Raw genomic sequence first — 13,858 nt, 5'->3', positions numbered from 1 at the left:
TTTGGAGATAAATGCCAGAGGGTTTATTTCAGATTTTATGAAAATACATTAACAATAAGAAATAATAAAACAAGCAATCATGAGACAAACAAAGAATTGAAGACAAGCAAAACCTCCTAAGTGAACTTTGAGTGAAGGACGGTTTAGTTCTCCAAAGAACTGTGACTGCCATGTTTTCCCTTCTCTAACATCTAGTGCTCCTGGAGTCAGATCTGGTCCTCTTCAGAACCAGCAGATCATTTGGTCTGCTGTGTTTCTCACCTTCATCACTGCTGGACACTAACAGCAGAATACATCACGTCTGTAATCACAAAGATTAAACCTGAGTCAGTTTGTTTGCAGATGCTGGATGAGGACTTCAGGCCTTCTAACATCATATGGAGGTAAATGGTTACGTAAAGTGGACCAAACCTCAGACATCTTGAACTGTTAAATCAATAAAAACAACAGAGCTCATCTGCAGCTCAGATAGAAAACACTTTAACTGCACAGATTATGATGAATAAAGGGCCTGTTTTATTAAAGGTCATGCAAAATACCAGCAGGAGGAGATCTAAATGTAATCCCTTACCACCTGCAACTCGATTTATCAGACCTGAAACTGATTGCAGGTCCAGGTTCTGTGTCTATATTCAGCAAGTTTGAAAGGCAGGTGCAAACTGGCACTCAAGAATGTCTGCAGTCACTGTGGCGAGAAAGAGGCAAAGATGCAATGACACACGACAGGGTGTGTTGCTAATGAGAGATTTTTATCTCTGTAGACAGGGCACATTAATGTTAAATTAAATAAACGTGTTATTACGGGCCTACCTTGGTTTGCATTGGGTCACAGAATGAAAGCCGTCACAATTTTCACAGGTTAGGAGGGAAAGTTCCAGGTTTTATGGTTGATATTTAATCTTTTAACTTCAGCTGTTATTATTTTCATCTTTTCAAATGTTTTTAAAAAGTGCATTATAATATTTATTATTATTATTATTATTACCTCCAACTCCATGGCTTCAAACTAAGACCACTCTGCTCTCCCAAACTCATCATGTTGGCACCCAGTAACTCTGTTATTAGCCCATGAAATCTTTGCAGATCAGCTGCAGCACGCCCACCCATTGCACCTGCATTTTAACGCTTCTTATTCAGGATCTTAGTAAATTAGGCCCCAAGCGTGTCCGTTAAAGGCTGCTGGTGACAAAGAACCGGCAGGGTAGCATTCGCAAACATTTTCTAACAGAAGAAGCAAAAGACGAAAGTTTGATGTAATAATTTCTGTTCCCTCTTAATGAAAAAAAGATCATAATTGCAACCATTCTGCACCACTGCGAATGTGAGTTAAATGTTTTAATCATCAAACTAATGTTAATATCAGACATAGATAACATGAGAAAGTCTTGAACAAGAATGTACGACCACCTGTGACCTTAAGCTCAAACTCAGTTGGGTTCTGCAGCAGGAGAATGATCTGAAGAACGTCCAAATGGTTCTAAAATCACAAAGGTTTCAGACTGGTCTAGTCAAAGTCTGGATTTAAATCTAATAGAGATTCTGTGGCGTCACCTTAAACATATTGGTTCAGGCTGGAAAACACTGAGATAAAACAGTTCTGCAAAGCAGAGTGGGCCAAAGTTCCTCCACAGTGATGGAAACGACTCTTTGATTTGAATCAGTTTTTCCTTTAAAAACTAAATAATCATTTACAAACTACAGATGTATTTATTCGGGTGACGTTGGCTGTGTTGGGACCAAACTCCGGTACAAATGTTTCTGGAACTTTCAAAATAAATTGCATTTAATCGACTTCCACCACAACTTCAGAAGGAGGAAACGGGATAACTGCGGACTTCCTGTGACGTCACTGTCCAGATAAAAGGACCGCTCTTCCTACATCCTGCCTCTTCCACACCATTGATCATCGGGATAATGTCTCTTTGCTGGCAAACAGACATAAACTCTTCAAACTGGATCCGAGGATGTCATAAGATCATCGATCATATGCACTGAGTTAAGTACGAATGAATCACTGTTGGTGTATCCGGTTTTCATTCATAAAAAGTGGTAATTAAGGTATAAGCATTGCTTGACTTTCTCTCTGAGGCCTGCAGAAGCAAACTGTGTTCCACAGTCCCCAGTAGAGACAATGTCTCCACGAAGCCGAGTGGAGCAGTTTTTCCCGGACTAAAAGGAGGACAACAGGAGCCTCATCACCATGGTAACGTGCAGTTGGTCAGTGGACAAAACGGCCCTCCAGCCACAGCTCCGGACATTAACTCTGGAAGCTAACCCTTTGTTCACAGAGCTTTCTTCAAACTTTGTCGTCCCGGACAACTCCTCAACACGTTCATATGAGGTTAGGGTTTGGGCAGAATAATAGAGAGATATTTAGGATGAAATGATCTAAACGTTTTTCATTTTCTGAAGTTTGGTTTTGTTTGTGTTAAACTCAGCTATCTTGGTGCTAGCAGAATATCTGCAGCAAACATGCTCAGGTTGTGTTCTGTGTTTGTATGTTTTTAAAGTTGAGACAAACTTTATTAAAGGGTGATTTTAAACAGAAGATCGGCCATAACGCGCCGTCTGCGCTCATGCATTTTAACCCTTTTATTGACGGTATTTTTTAAAGGTGTGTGTTTGTTTCTGGTGCTAAGCTATTAGCTTCTTTGTTAGCGTCAACTGCTAACAGCTAAGAACACGTGCTAGCTGGTAAATAATATTTACCCAAAAGGTTGTTAGTTTTCAATCCAGTAACTGATAGTCCCTGAACATCATTTTACTAAAGTTGATAACTAAGTAAACACCATTAAGCCCCATTTCTCCAGAAAGATTTGGCTCTTTTCCAAAATACTCCCTTAATAATATTTCTTTAAATATTTTGTTAGGTATTATTTAGTCAACTCAGAGGTAAGAACGATACAGTCATAGTTACTTGTGACAAGGGTAGCCCACTTTGCAGTGAAACTACAAAGTTTTGACACCCTATCTCTTTATTTATATACACAGTTCAACAGACAGTTCAGACAGGGTGTATGTGTGTGAGACGGAAAGGAGGCTGGTTCACACAGAGATAACAATGATCTCACACACACAGGGAGGAAGGCATAGTGCAGGTGCCTTCCAACCCAAGGTTTTTACATGAGTGATAACAAGTTTTTGCACCCATCCAACAGTCCCTCCTTTTATCACAAGTAAAAACATTTAATATAAAAACGAGTAAGAAAAATACTTTGTATGAGCGAAAACCCACGGACGGTAAACAGATTATATTTTGTGGGAAATACTCATACGGCCCCGCCGCCCTCGGCGACCATTAAAAGTTAAATGTTGATTAATACTTGAAATCATAAAAATAAAAGAATAATACTTGAAATCATAAAAATAAAAGAATAATACTTAATGAAAACAGTGAAACATAATAAAGGAATTTAAAAATCTGCCCTGTTTATGTCATCATTGTACTTTTTCTCATTTCACTTAAGCAACAACTTCTTTCGATTTTCTGCTGTAAGGTCATTTTATGAAATACAATGTCTGAGTACACTCAGGCTTTTGATGTGATTTATTTACAACATGTCATCATAATTGTCCCCTTCATTTTTGTGCATTTCTACCTAGTTCAGTGTTGCATATGCCACCATGAACAATACCAGAAATTCTGTAGGAATGGATGTGCGTCATGTTCTTCCGTCAGTGTTCTGAGATGGGTCCCGTCTGATGTCCATCTCTTCTGGTTCGGTATCACCTCCTGTGGATCCTGCTTTAGACAGAGAAAGAGTCCTGCTACCAGAATTAAGCTCAGGCTTATCAGTCCTGTCCACATGTTACAGAGAGCCATTTTATAATTGGGCGCAGATCAGCTGTTTTCTTCACCGGTTTGAGACGCTGGGCCATCTTTGAACCCGGACTTCCTCTGCTACCCCGTCGGTTGGTTTGGCTCCTGTAACGGCAAAACTGGCTTACAGTGGCTTTTATGGATCCAGGAAGGCCTCTCTGCTATTTTCAGAACTGTGGGCGTTGTCAGGAGTATTTGAAACGGCCCTTTCCACCAAGGAGTGCTCCAATCCTTCCGGTGGAGTGTCTTAATCAGGACCAGGTCTCCAGGCCTCATTCTGTGGGATAGGAGCAGAGATTATCGGCAGACCACTGGACATTTGTTCTTCTTTTGTCTGCAACATTTTATTCATCCACTCAGCTAATGAAGTTTCCTGTTGTGCTTTCTCTATTTCATTCATGTCAGAGGGCAGAGAAAACGGTCTGCCATGTACTATTTCTTTGAGAATACAAATCCACATCAGCAACTTGGTGTCACGTGATCTCAGGCTCAGAACACAGTGGGTGGAGTTATACAATGATGTACAGTAGGTGGCAAATGGAGTAAGACCAGTTTGATTTGGAGTTATTCTCATCCATAATTAACCAGGGATAGGCATTCGGGCCATGGCCTCCCTGTTTCTTCCATTGTTTTCCTTAATCTTTAACTGAAACCCTAATGCATTAGAACTTAGTTCTATTAATTTATTTACAAAATGAGTTCCATTATCTGACCTTATAATCTGTGGGATACCATATGTGGGGAAGAAATGTGTCACTAGGTTCATCTATTACAACTAGGCAATATTTCTTCCCCTGTGTTTGCAACAAATTATGCATGATCTGCAAAAATGATTTGCATAGTCAGAAATATTTATAGTGTAGCATTAATGCTTTACCAGATGTGACATATTCCCCCCTTGACACGTGGGTCTTCCCAATGTGTCACTGTAGCCGCTGTGTTGTATAACTTTTTGGGAGGATTGGTTTATCTTCTATCTGATAGATGTCATCTTTTCTCTGTGCTCCTCTCTTTAGCCAGGCCTTTATTTCTGTCTTGGTTGCTGACTGTTGGGCGTCTTTCAGCAGGTCTGTGTCTATAAATAGCAGATCTGACATTTTCTCTTTAATAGGTTGAAATGAGTTAGTTCTGTCCCTGATGATGTTTTAAAACCTCTATTTTGCCAAATCTTAGCATGGTGATGTATTGATCCGAAAACGTATTGGCTGTCTGTGTATATAGTAAGTATTTGTCCCTCATGTAATTCACATGCTCTTACTACAGCATATAATTCTGCTGTTTGGGCTGAGCATGTATTGGGTAGAGATTTAGCTTCTATTATCCTATCGATGGTTGTTACTGCATAACCAACTCTATTCTTTCCATATTCATCTTTAGATGCTGAGCCATCTACAAACACAACACATGAATCTGGTATAAGGATTTGAGAAATGTCTTGTCTGGGTTTGGTGTCTTCTTCAACTTTTGCTTTATAAGAAAGTGGTTTTCCATCTTCTGCAGTAGGTATTAGAGTACTTGGATTTAAAGGGCACATCTTTTTAGAGTTATGTTTGGCTGTGATAATAATAGCGATGTCAGTGTGATATGTCTTGCATGTAGCGTCAGGTGCTTCTCTTAATATTCCTGACTTCAACATATCTTGTATTACTGGCTTAGTATCTTCTTCAGCTTCTGGCTTTAAGGGGTATTGACGGACTGATAGCCTTTTTTCAGATATTAGTTTAACCTTGTATGGTGGGAACCCCTTTATAAGCCCTACATCAGTTGATGATTGGGACCACAGTTCAGGTGGGACAGCAGCTAGGGCAGGATGCATGTTGCTCTCTTTGCTCTCAGCTAAGCCCTGTATTTGTCCCTCTGCCTCATCTAAATGTATCCTTGGATGGACTTTGACTATCCACGCCAGAATGAGCTTCCAGATTCCTGTATTAGGATCCACTTTCGACAGTGTCAGTGCTGTTCCTGCAGAGGTTTAAAGCCTCTGTTTTTCCAAATTCTTATTATTCTTTTTTACCATATTTTATAAAGTAAGTCCTTATTACATTTAAAAATGAGATCACTATTTTTGGTAGTTGCTATTATTATAAATAATGCTTGGTTTAGTTCTTATTAAAAATAAAAAATAAAAACTCACTCACTGATGAACACAAAAAATGAAGGGCATATTATATCTTATAATCTTAGTTTGTTTTACCCAGTTTTATAGATACAACATACACTTTCAGTCAGCTTTGTATTTAATTCAAGTAACTAAAGTTTGTTTCAATTAACTAAAGTTTTATCTATTTCAGTCCAGTCCAGTAATTCTGTTAAGGTTAATTTAATCTTATGTTAAGTTTGAGTCTAATTCAATCATTTTGAACCTGACTGGAAAAAGTCTAAACATCTGTTAAAATCTTTTTGTTTTACCATAGAAAACTGACCTAATATTATTATGGTAATGTTGAGGACTCTAATTTTTACATAACATGAAACAGACATTTATTTCACGAAAACAGAAAGTCAAACACAGACATTTGGCCACATGAAAGTTTAAATAACCTGTTTGTAAAAGAATTAGGAAAAATTGAAGACAGATCTATGAACTTTCTTATGGTTATCAGTATTTTCAATACAGGTAGAACCTTTGCCATCTTTATATGATTTTTCGAAAAAGATTCTGGAAACCTTATTAAGATATAAGTTTGGCAAAGATAATCAGAACATCAGACCTTTATTAGCGCTTTTAAGGTCCCTCAAAGATGCATTACAATGAAATCAGTCATTCCCATTCACACACATTCACACACATTCACACACTACTTACTTATTTTTCTGTCAGAGTAATTTTTATTTGCAAAAATTTGAACATAATTTGACTTCTATTATTCTTAAAATGCACATTGTTTCCTCATAACCCCTTTTGTTTCCACTGGGTCTGTTTTGAACGCTTCAATTCTTTTTTTTTTTATTCACCAAGAATCAATAAGGTGGTCTTAGTGGGTCCACCTTAAAGGTGTTATCTGTTGGGTGTCATGTTATCATTGTCAGGTCAGTGAGGTTCATAAGTCAGTCAGAACCTTGGTCATTTGTTCTGTGCACATAATGTTTCATAGATCCAGCCTATGATTAGTCAGCAAAACTTCCACCTATAGGAGAAAAATTGATTGTTAATAAATGAGCTGCATTTCCTAGGAACACTGTCTTCCTCCTGGATGAGCATCACCTGTTGAAAAACTTTCATCATTGTTTGTTTCACATATTCAATCAGATCTTTATATTATACCAGTAGGTGAAGTTGTTAGTATCTCATGTAGACTGACATATATTGTTGCATTTGGAGAGGATCTCAGATTAAATAAACATAGTTAGAGCTTCAATCCAGGTTCATTTTGTGTCTGCAGACTTTAGCCAATTTTTCTTTTCTTTCTTTTTTTTTTTTATACATAAAGAGCAAGATTCAAAACATTTTCAAAAGGCAGATTGTGGCAGAATGTAGACAAAACTGCTTATTGATTGACAAAATAACATTCAAGCACACAATCACCATATTAAAAGGCTCTACTTCAAGAGAATCACTAAACTTTTGGGGTCCGGTTTTGGCCCGCGGACCTTGAGTTTGACACATGCAGAGGTAGAGTTACAATTTTTTTTCAGACCTTTCAGCAGAGACAGGCTTCTGCTGTTTGCAGAAGTTTTATCTTTGTTTTCAGGCAGCTGCATCTCTTTGTCAAGGTCGTTTCACAGAGCTGAAATTTAACTTCTCTCAAAGAGGAAAAATCAAGAATGCACACAATCTGAGCCAAATATGGAATTATTTCCCTGTAAAATGAATCTTTTGCATTTTATCATGATATTGTTGGTAGTATAACACCATAGAATGATTTTTAAAGCACCTGTTTCTCACTAATGCTTGCCTACAAAATCTTTTACTCTCAGATTACTTCTTTAACAACATTCCGTTCTCCCTTCTCTAGTCATTGTTCACTGGGTTGTCCAGTTGGACAGTTTCCATGTTGTCCACATTGTCACCTCCTCTTTTAACTTCTTTTACCACGTCCTCTAAAACCACCTCTTAGTTTTTATAATTTGGGGCTACCTTGGTATTCTAACCTGGAATGGGTGGCAGTCCGCCCCTCTTTATTTGTTTTCAGTTAAGCTGAAAGTTTTTTTCTGTGCTTTTCTTAAGGCATCAGTATTATGTCTATGTCAGTTAAAAGCTGCTCTTATTGTTGTTTTTTTAATTCATCTTTTTGTTTTAATCTGTTTATCAACTGTGAGCACTCAGGGACTGAAAAGTCCCCTTTGAAATTATAACCTGGCAAGGTTTTTTATTGTCTCTTGAATCTTTTGAATGCATAATCTCCAGTTTAAGATCCCCGTGTAGTTTTAGGATTTCAGTGATAATTAAGTTACCTGAAAATCCGTATTTTTATGCCATCGTGCACATATTTCTGTTAAATCAGAGCTTTTTCTCTGTTCTTCCCCCATTGTTCTTTGTTATTTTTCTCTTTTTAGTTTTCATTATTGCTAATTTTAGATCCCCTTGTAATTTTAAGACATCCTTTGTATCTAATTTGCCCAAAAACCCATGTTTTTTATTTTTGATTCCATCTATGACAGATCATACCTGCTCCTTTTACATAGTTCTCCATAAACTTTACCTCCCCTTCTAAGTCAATTAGTTTACTTTGTTTCTTCCCCATTATGTTTTATGTTAGTTTAATTATAGTATAAATGTCCCAGATAAAAGGTCACTGGCATGAGACTTATGGAGAGGACATTAACACGGCCTTCTACTGCGACTAATACGCAGCGGTGTTAATTTTCTGGAATGAAATCCGACCTGAATCTCCAAAGTCACCAGTACGTAGTTTTAATCTGGGCAAAATAAAACACAGGACTAGCAGAATCCTGCTATGATTCTATTAAAATGCTTAGTCCTCCATACACACACAACACAGTCACACAGTTAGTTTCAGGTACCTTGTAATTTTTCTAAGTTAACTTGGTGTTATTTTATGAGCTCAGTTTACTCCGTTCTTTTTACTTGTATAGCGCTTATGCTATTCCCTCGCAGGGGAATAACCCTTAGTCGTTTTATTTGGCCCCCTTCTTGGCGGGGCCCTACCTTAATTTGTCACTATTCCTTTCACGGTGGAATAAAACCATCCCAATGCAGCGTCCTTACCGGCGACGCACTACCAACGACTGTTAAGTACGTTTCCTATGAACTGTATTTTAAAACTGTCTCACCTCGGAGTTGACTTCTTGGTGACTCTTTGGACCCTGTGACAGTCACCCCGCGCAGAGGAAGGCAATAACCCACTGGCCAGGTGTGAATTCACACACACCGGGACTTTCAGCCACTCCGGCTAAAGGAGGCTGTGCAGCGGTGCTTCGCTCGACGTCAGGCTTCCCCCACGGATCCCAGAGTCACTGTTAAAGCAAAGAGAAATAAGGTTATTGAATTAATCCGGCTTCGAAGGACCAATAAATGTTAGGTATTATTTAGTCAACTCAGAGGTAAGAACGATACAGTCATAGTTACTTGTGACAAGGGTAGCCCACTTTGCAGTGAAACTACAAAGTTTTGACACCCTATCTCTTTATTTATATACACAGTTCAACAGACAGTTCAGACAGGGTGTATGTGTGTGAGACGGAAAGGAGGCTGGTTCACACAGAGATAACAATGATCTCACACACACAGGGAGGAAGGCATAGTGCAGGTGCCTTCCAACCCAAGGTTTTTACATGAGTGATAACAAGTTTTTGCACCCATCCAACATATTTTAATAAATAAAGGCAGCTAATGAGACCCCATTGAGAAATGATCATCCAGAAGGTTGGTTTTATTCAGCAGATCATTATTTAAAACATTATTTTATTAAAATAATGTTTAATCTGATCTTGCATTGTGAAGAGTTGTCTAGATGTTGCTGATTATTGTCTAAGTTGGTTCCAAGACTAACTTAACTTCATTTCCAGATTCTTCAAGATAATCCTTGGTTCTCAAACATAAACATTGCATGGTAATGTTGCATCACTCTTTTGGTCATAATTATCAATCATCTTTAATCAACTTGTTTATATTGTACATAGTCCATTAGTCTTCATTATTCTTTAATTCTGCTTAGTAGTTTAGTTGGATTGTTTTAGCAAAGTAAAGAGTTTGTTGATTGAAATATGTTTGACTTTGAGTTGACTTATTTTTGTTAATAAATTCTTGTATTTTAAGAAATTGTGTGAATTTATTCCATATGTGCAGAGTTTATGCTGTTCAATAATGTCAGAGCTCATCTCACACCTTTCTATTTTGTTCTAATACCATCGCCTTACTGGGCTGGTATTCACAGGACAACCCTTAACAGACCCAAATATTATTTGATAAAATATTAAATAATATTCTCAGATTCATAATCCCAACAGCTGGATGTAAAAATGTTTGGATGATTTAAAACACTGATGCATCACAAAAAACAAAAGCTGAAAAATTCTGAAAGGGGACAGATTTCACTGCACCAACATTTTACCGTCTTTTTGGATGAATTTACAACCTGGATGAGCTCTAATCTAATTAACCCCAAAATAAAAACTCATCAGATCCATACAGTCGAGAGCAGACATGAGGGCCAGATTGTGGTTCCCACTCACCCACCTGTATCCATGTTATTCTGTCTGGACTGCATGGAGTTCACCTGTGTAGCTGACAGAGAGAGAAGTCTTATTAGATGTCTACTAAATGCTCATTTACTTCTGACAAAGCATTCATTCATTTACAATTCAAATGAGTTCCTGACCTCAGCATCACAGCTGACTTCCTGTAAACAAGTTCATTCAAAGTCAGGTTTCTAGACGTAACATTCAGATTAGCACCAACAAAACACCCGACGCAGCTCTCCTTCAGCTGGACTGAAAATCAACCAAAGTCCAGAATTTAAAACCTGAAATATCCTCAGAAAGAGCTGCTGAGCAAGCTTACAGGAACGTCTGGGACATCTTTGGGGAATGATGCTATGAGTTAAATGGTTACATATCAGATGAAAAACTGGTAATAGGAAGGAAAAAAGTCCAGGACTCACAGGGATCGCAGTTGATCTCTGAATAAACCGGCTGAAGTTCTGCTCCACGATCTGAGGCCTGCTTCTGTCGATGTTTTCCTTCACAGCCCAGCAGAGACAGGAGGGGTCAAATCAGAGATCAGTTTGTTACTGAAGGTTCCATCATGTTTAGTGCACTGGATGAGTGAAGCAGGATTAATGTGACAGGCAGGGTTCTGGTTGGTTTTAGACTAATTCTGCTTAGACTGAACTCACCGAGGCACATGATGACGATGATGATGAAGACTGCAGACAGCAACATCATTACGATGACACTAACCACGATCACAATCATCCTCACATCTTCACTTTCTGGGAAGTCCTTCTCAGCATGGCCCTCACTGTTCTCCGCCCTGCAGGTGATCACCTGGTCCTCCTCCTCCTTCAGATATGGGACACAGGCAGTCCTGCGCCACTCTCCAGAATGCCAGCTGTGGCCCTGGTCCTCTAAAAGACGCTTTGAAGGCGACAGCCAGACGACTTTAGGCAGTGGATTGCCTTCGACTTCACATTTCAGCCATTGGGAAACGCTGCTCTTCTGAGCACAGGTTGCATTCTCCACTGAGAGGCTCAGGATCTGAGGCTTCGCTGGAATATCAAAAAAATGTTTTGTCCACATCTACATCTCAAAGACAAGGGACACTCTTTTGAAGACAGCAGCAAGGACAGAGAAGACAAGTGAGGAGTGAGAGACACCATCTATGCTAAGCATGAAAAAGCAACACTAGACACAGGAGGTGGCCTCCAGCATCCAGCTTCCATCAAGCTTTCAAAGACCTACTCTGCAGCCTGGACATGTCTCCTCAATTGATTCTGCAGCAATTCACACCTGAAGATCAAAACATCTGACGTGATGGCCTCGTTAGGAAGCATTTGACATGGACAACAACCCAAACACTGAGTCAGATGGAGGGTTGAGTCAGTGAGTCAAGTGACCTTAACAACCCTACTGGTGTGATTGTTCTGACCTCTGCTCATTAGCCTTATAACCCAAGCCTGTGATCAGAACTGAAGGAGCCTTTTGGATGAAAGGTGAAACCAGAGGTCCAATTGCCTCCTATGAAACACACAGGATGGAGCATCAGACGCAACCAGAACCTTTTTTAGAAGCTCTGCTCTCTCAGATCTTGACTCATAAATGTTGAACAAAAGCCTTTAGATCTTCTGGTGTTTGCAAACAGAACATGCGTACCTTTCACATCAAGACGAATCTTTTCTTGTAACATCTGCCGTCTATCGAGCTCCGCTTTACAGAAGAACGTGCCTTCATTAGTGAGCTGGACATTAGTGATGAGCAGTGACAGCTCCCCCCTCCGAGGATCTCCAAGCAGTGAAAATTGTAATATTGAAGCCAAACAGTCATTTGGTCCTTCTAAAGGGTTATACCTAACAGAGCATGTAAAGAACGGATCGGCATGCTGATCTCTGGCAATCCATTTAACAGTGATGCTCTCAAAACCTTTTAGTTTATCAGGACTGATGGAGCAGTTAAGGACAACGTCTTCTCCTCTAGAAGCAGTGACCTTCGGAGAACATGTCATCTTCCAGGCGACAGAGATGGACCCTGTGGAGAAGGATCACATCCGGATGGTCAGGAGTAGAACCTGTGATACTGGCCAATAGTTTTCTAAGTTTTAATTAATGTTTTTATTAATGTTGCATCAGCAAAAGGATCCTTTGAAATAACTGTGTGACACGTAACTCACATGACCACAGTTCACTTCCTGATTTCTAGCAAACTGAGCCAACTGATAGATCTAAAAAATGTAGCTCATAATTACCAACTATATTATAGCCATACATAAAATTAGGAAGTCACATATAAAAACAAATGAATAATATTTTTGATAAAGATTTGGTTCTTGTATCTATTATAAAGGAGAGAAGATGTTGGATAGAATGTGTTTGAATAAATAAATAAATATGATGATCATTTGTATCTGTTTTTGATCAGAAAACTGCATAATGAAACCTATTTTTATAAAACAGTTACCAGCTGCAGTTTGATGCTGCTCCAAAGTCATTACATAACCTCTACATTAATGGCTAAAACGTTGCTGCACTGTTGACTCAGAAACTTTATTATGTTGGCAGATTTTAACATTAATTAAGAGGTACTACATTATTGCCTGACTGCTACATTAAAGACTGAGCTCAGTGAAAATGAACCTTAAACAGAAACTGTAGATATGAGATCACCAAGTTCTCTGCTGATCGTTTAGTTTAATCCAAGTTTAATTCAATTTAACATGTAAATATGCAAACATGGGATCAACTAATTAAACACACCTAATATTTTACATGTTTGGTGGTTTAAGAGGAGTAAAATAAGCTCCTGAATTCTAGTATTCATTATTAAGTATTGTTATCATCATCTCCACCCGAGTTAAACTGAAGCCTGTTTTGATCTGGTTGAACCTAAACTAACTGAAGGATGGATCTTACCAGAGATGATCAGAATCAGAGAGAAACACAGAGTCTGCTGATCCATCTTTGGTTGTATCCCCCACTAGAAAACTCTCCAACGTTCTAATTTCACATAGGAAGTGCTTCAGAATCTCTTTATGAAACATTTCCAGTCAGATGGAAAGAGGAATAGAGAAAAACACCACAGCAACCTTTACTGTGGTTGTGAAATGACTTGTGGCTGGTTTAGGTGGTTTAACCCAGATTTATTGTTTGATGATTCAACACAGGAAAATAGAACTGTAATACATTTTATTAAAATCAGGAAGATGGTGCAGGGTTCCACTCTGCAAACGCAACCAACCTGCCTCCCATCAACATCATTACTGATTTAAAGAGACCTGAGTTGGAAAACCGGAGGCCTCTGAGGTCCTGCTGATGAACAGCTTTGAACAAGACTCAGCAGAAGATAAGTGTGTGTGAAGATGATTGGATGCTGCTTTGGTGACAAATGTTTTATGAATTATGTTTGTTCTTCTATGCCAATTGT

At 38.7% G+C, this 13,858-nt stretch overlaps 1 protein-coding gene across 1 annotated transcript; it reads right to left on the bottom strand.

The window, feature by feature from the left end:
• On the bottom strand, nucleotides 1-13,495 carry LOC124866018 (sialic acid-binding Ig-like lectin 15). Its single transcript, XM_047361610.1, has 6 exons — nucleotides 13,348-13,495; nucleotides 12,095-12,466; nucleotides 11,119-11,490; nucleotides 10,885-10,962; nucleotides 10,461-10,508; nucleotides 1-301 (listed from the first exon to the last, which is right to left on the bottom strand). Exons 1-6 carry the CDS (start codon nucleotides 13,391-13,393, stop codon nucleotides 267-269), a joined length of 951 nt encoding a protein of 316 aa, XP_047217566.1. The 5' UTR covers nucleotides 13,394-13,495; the 3' UTR covers nucleotides 1-266.
• Nucleotides 13,496-13,858: the final 363 nt, after the last annotated feature.

Source organism: Girardinichthys multiradiatus, chromosome 3 (genome assembly GCF_021462225.1).
Source record: "Girardinichthys multiradiatus isolate DD_20200921_A chromosome 3, DD_fGirMul_XY1, whole genome shotgun sequence".
Taxonomy (NCBI): domain Eukaryota; kingdom Metazoa; phylum Chordata; class Actinopteri; order Cyprinodontiformes; family Goodeidae; genus Girardinichthys; species Girardinichthys multiradiatus.
Note: the sequence above shows the minus strand (reverse complement) of the source record. Positions and strands in the feature narration are given on the sequence as shown.

Excerpts from the sequence above, each read along its gene's own strand:
- LOC124866018 (XM_047361610.1), bottom strand. The coding sequence starts at position 13,393 with ATGGATCAGCAGACTCTGTGTTTCTCTCTGATTCTGATCATCTCTG. Across the intron at positions 11,491-12,094 it reads GATTCGTCTTGATGTGAAAG|CGAAGCCTCAGATCCTGAGC; the intron begins GTACGCATGTTC and ends TTGATATTCCAG. Across the intron at positions 10,509-10,884 it reads AGAGATCAACTGCGATCCCT|CTACACAGGTGAACTCCATG; the intron begins GTGAGTCCTGGA and ends TCTCTCTGTCAG.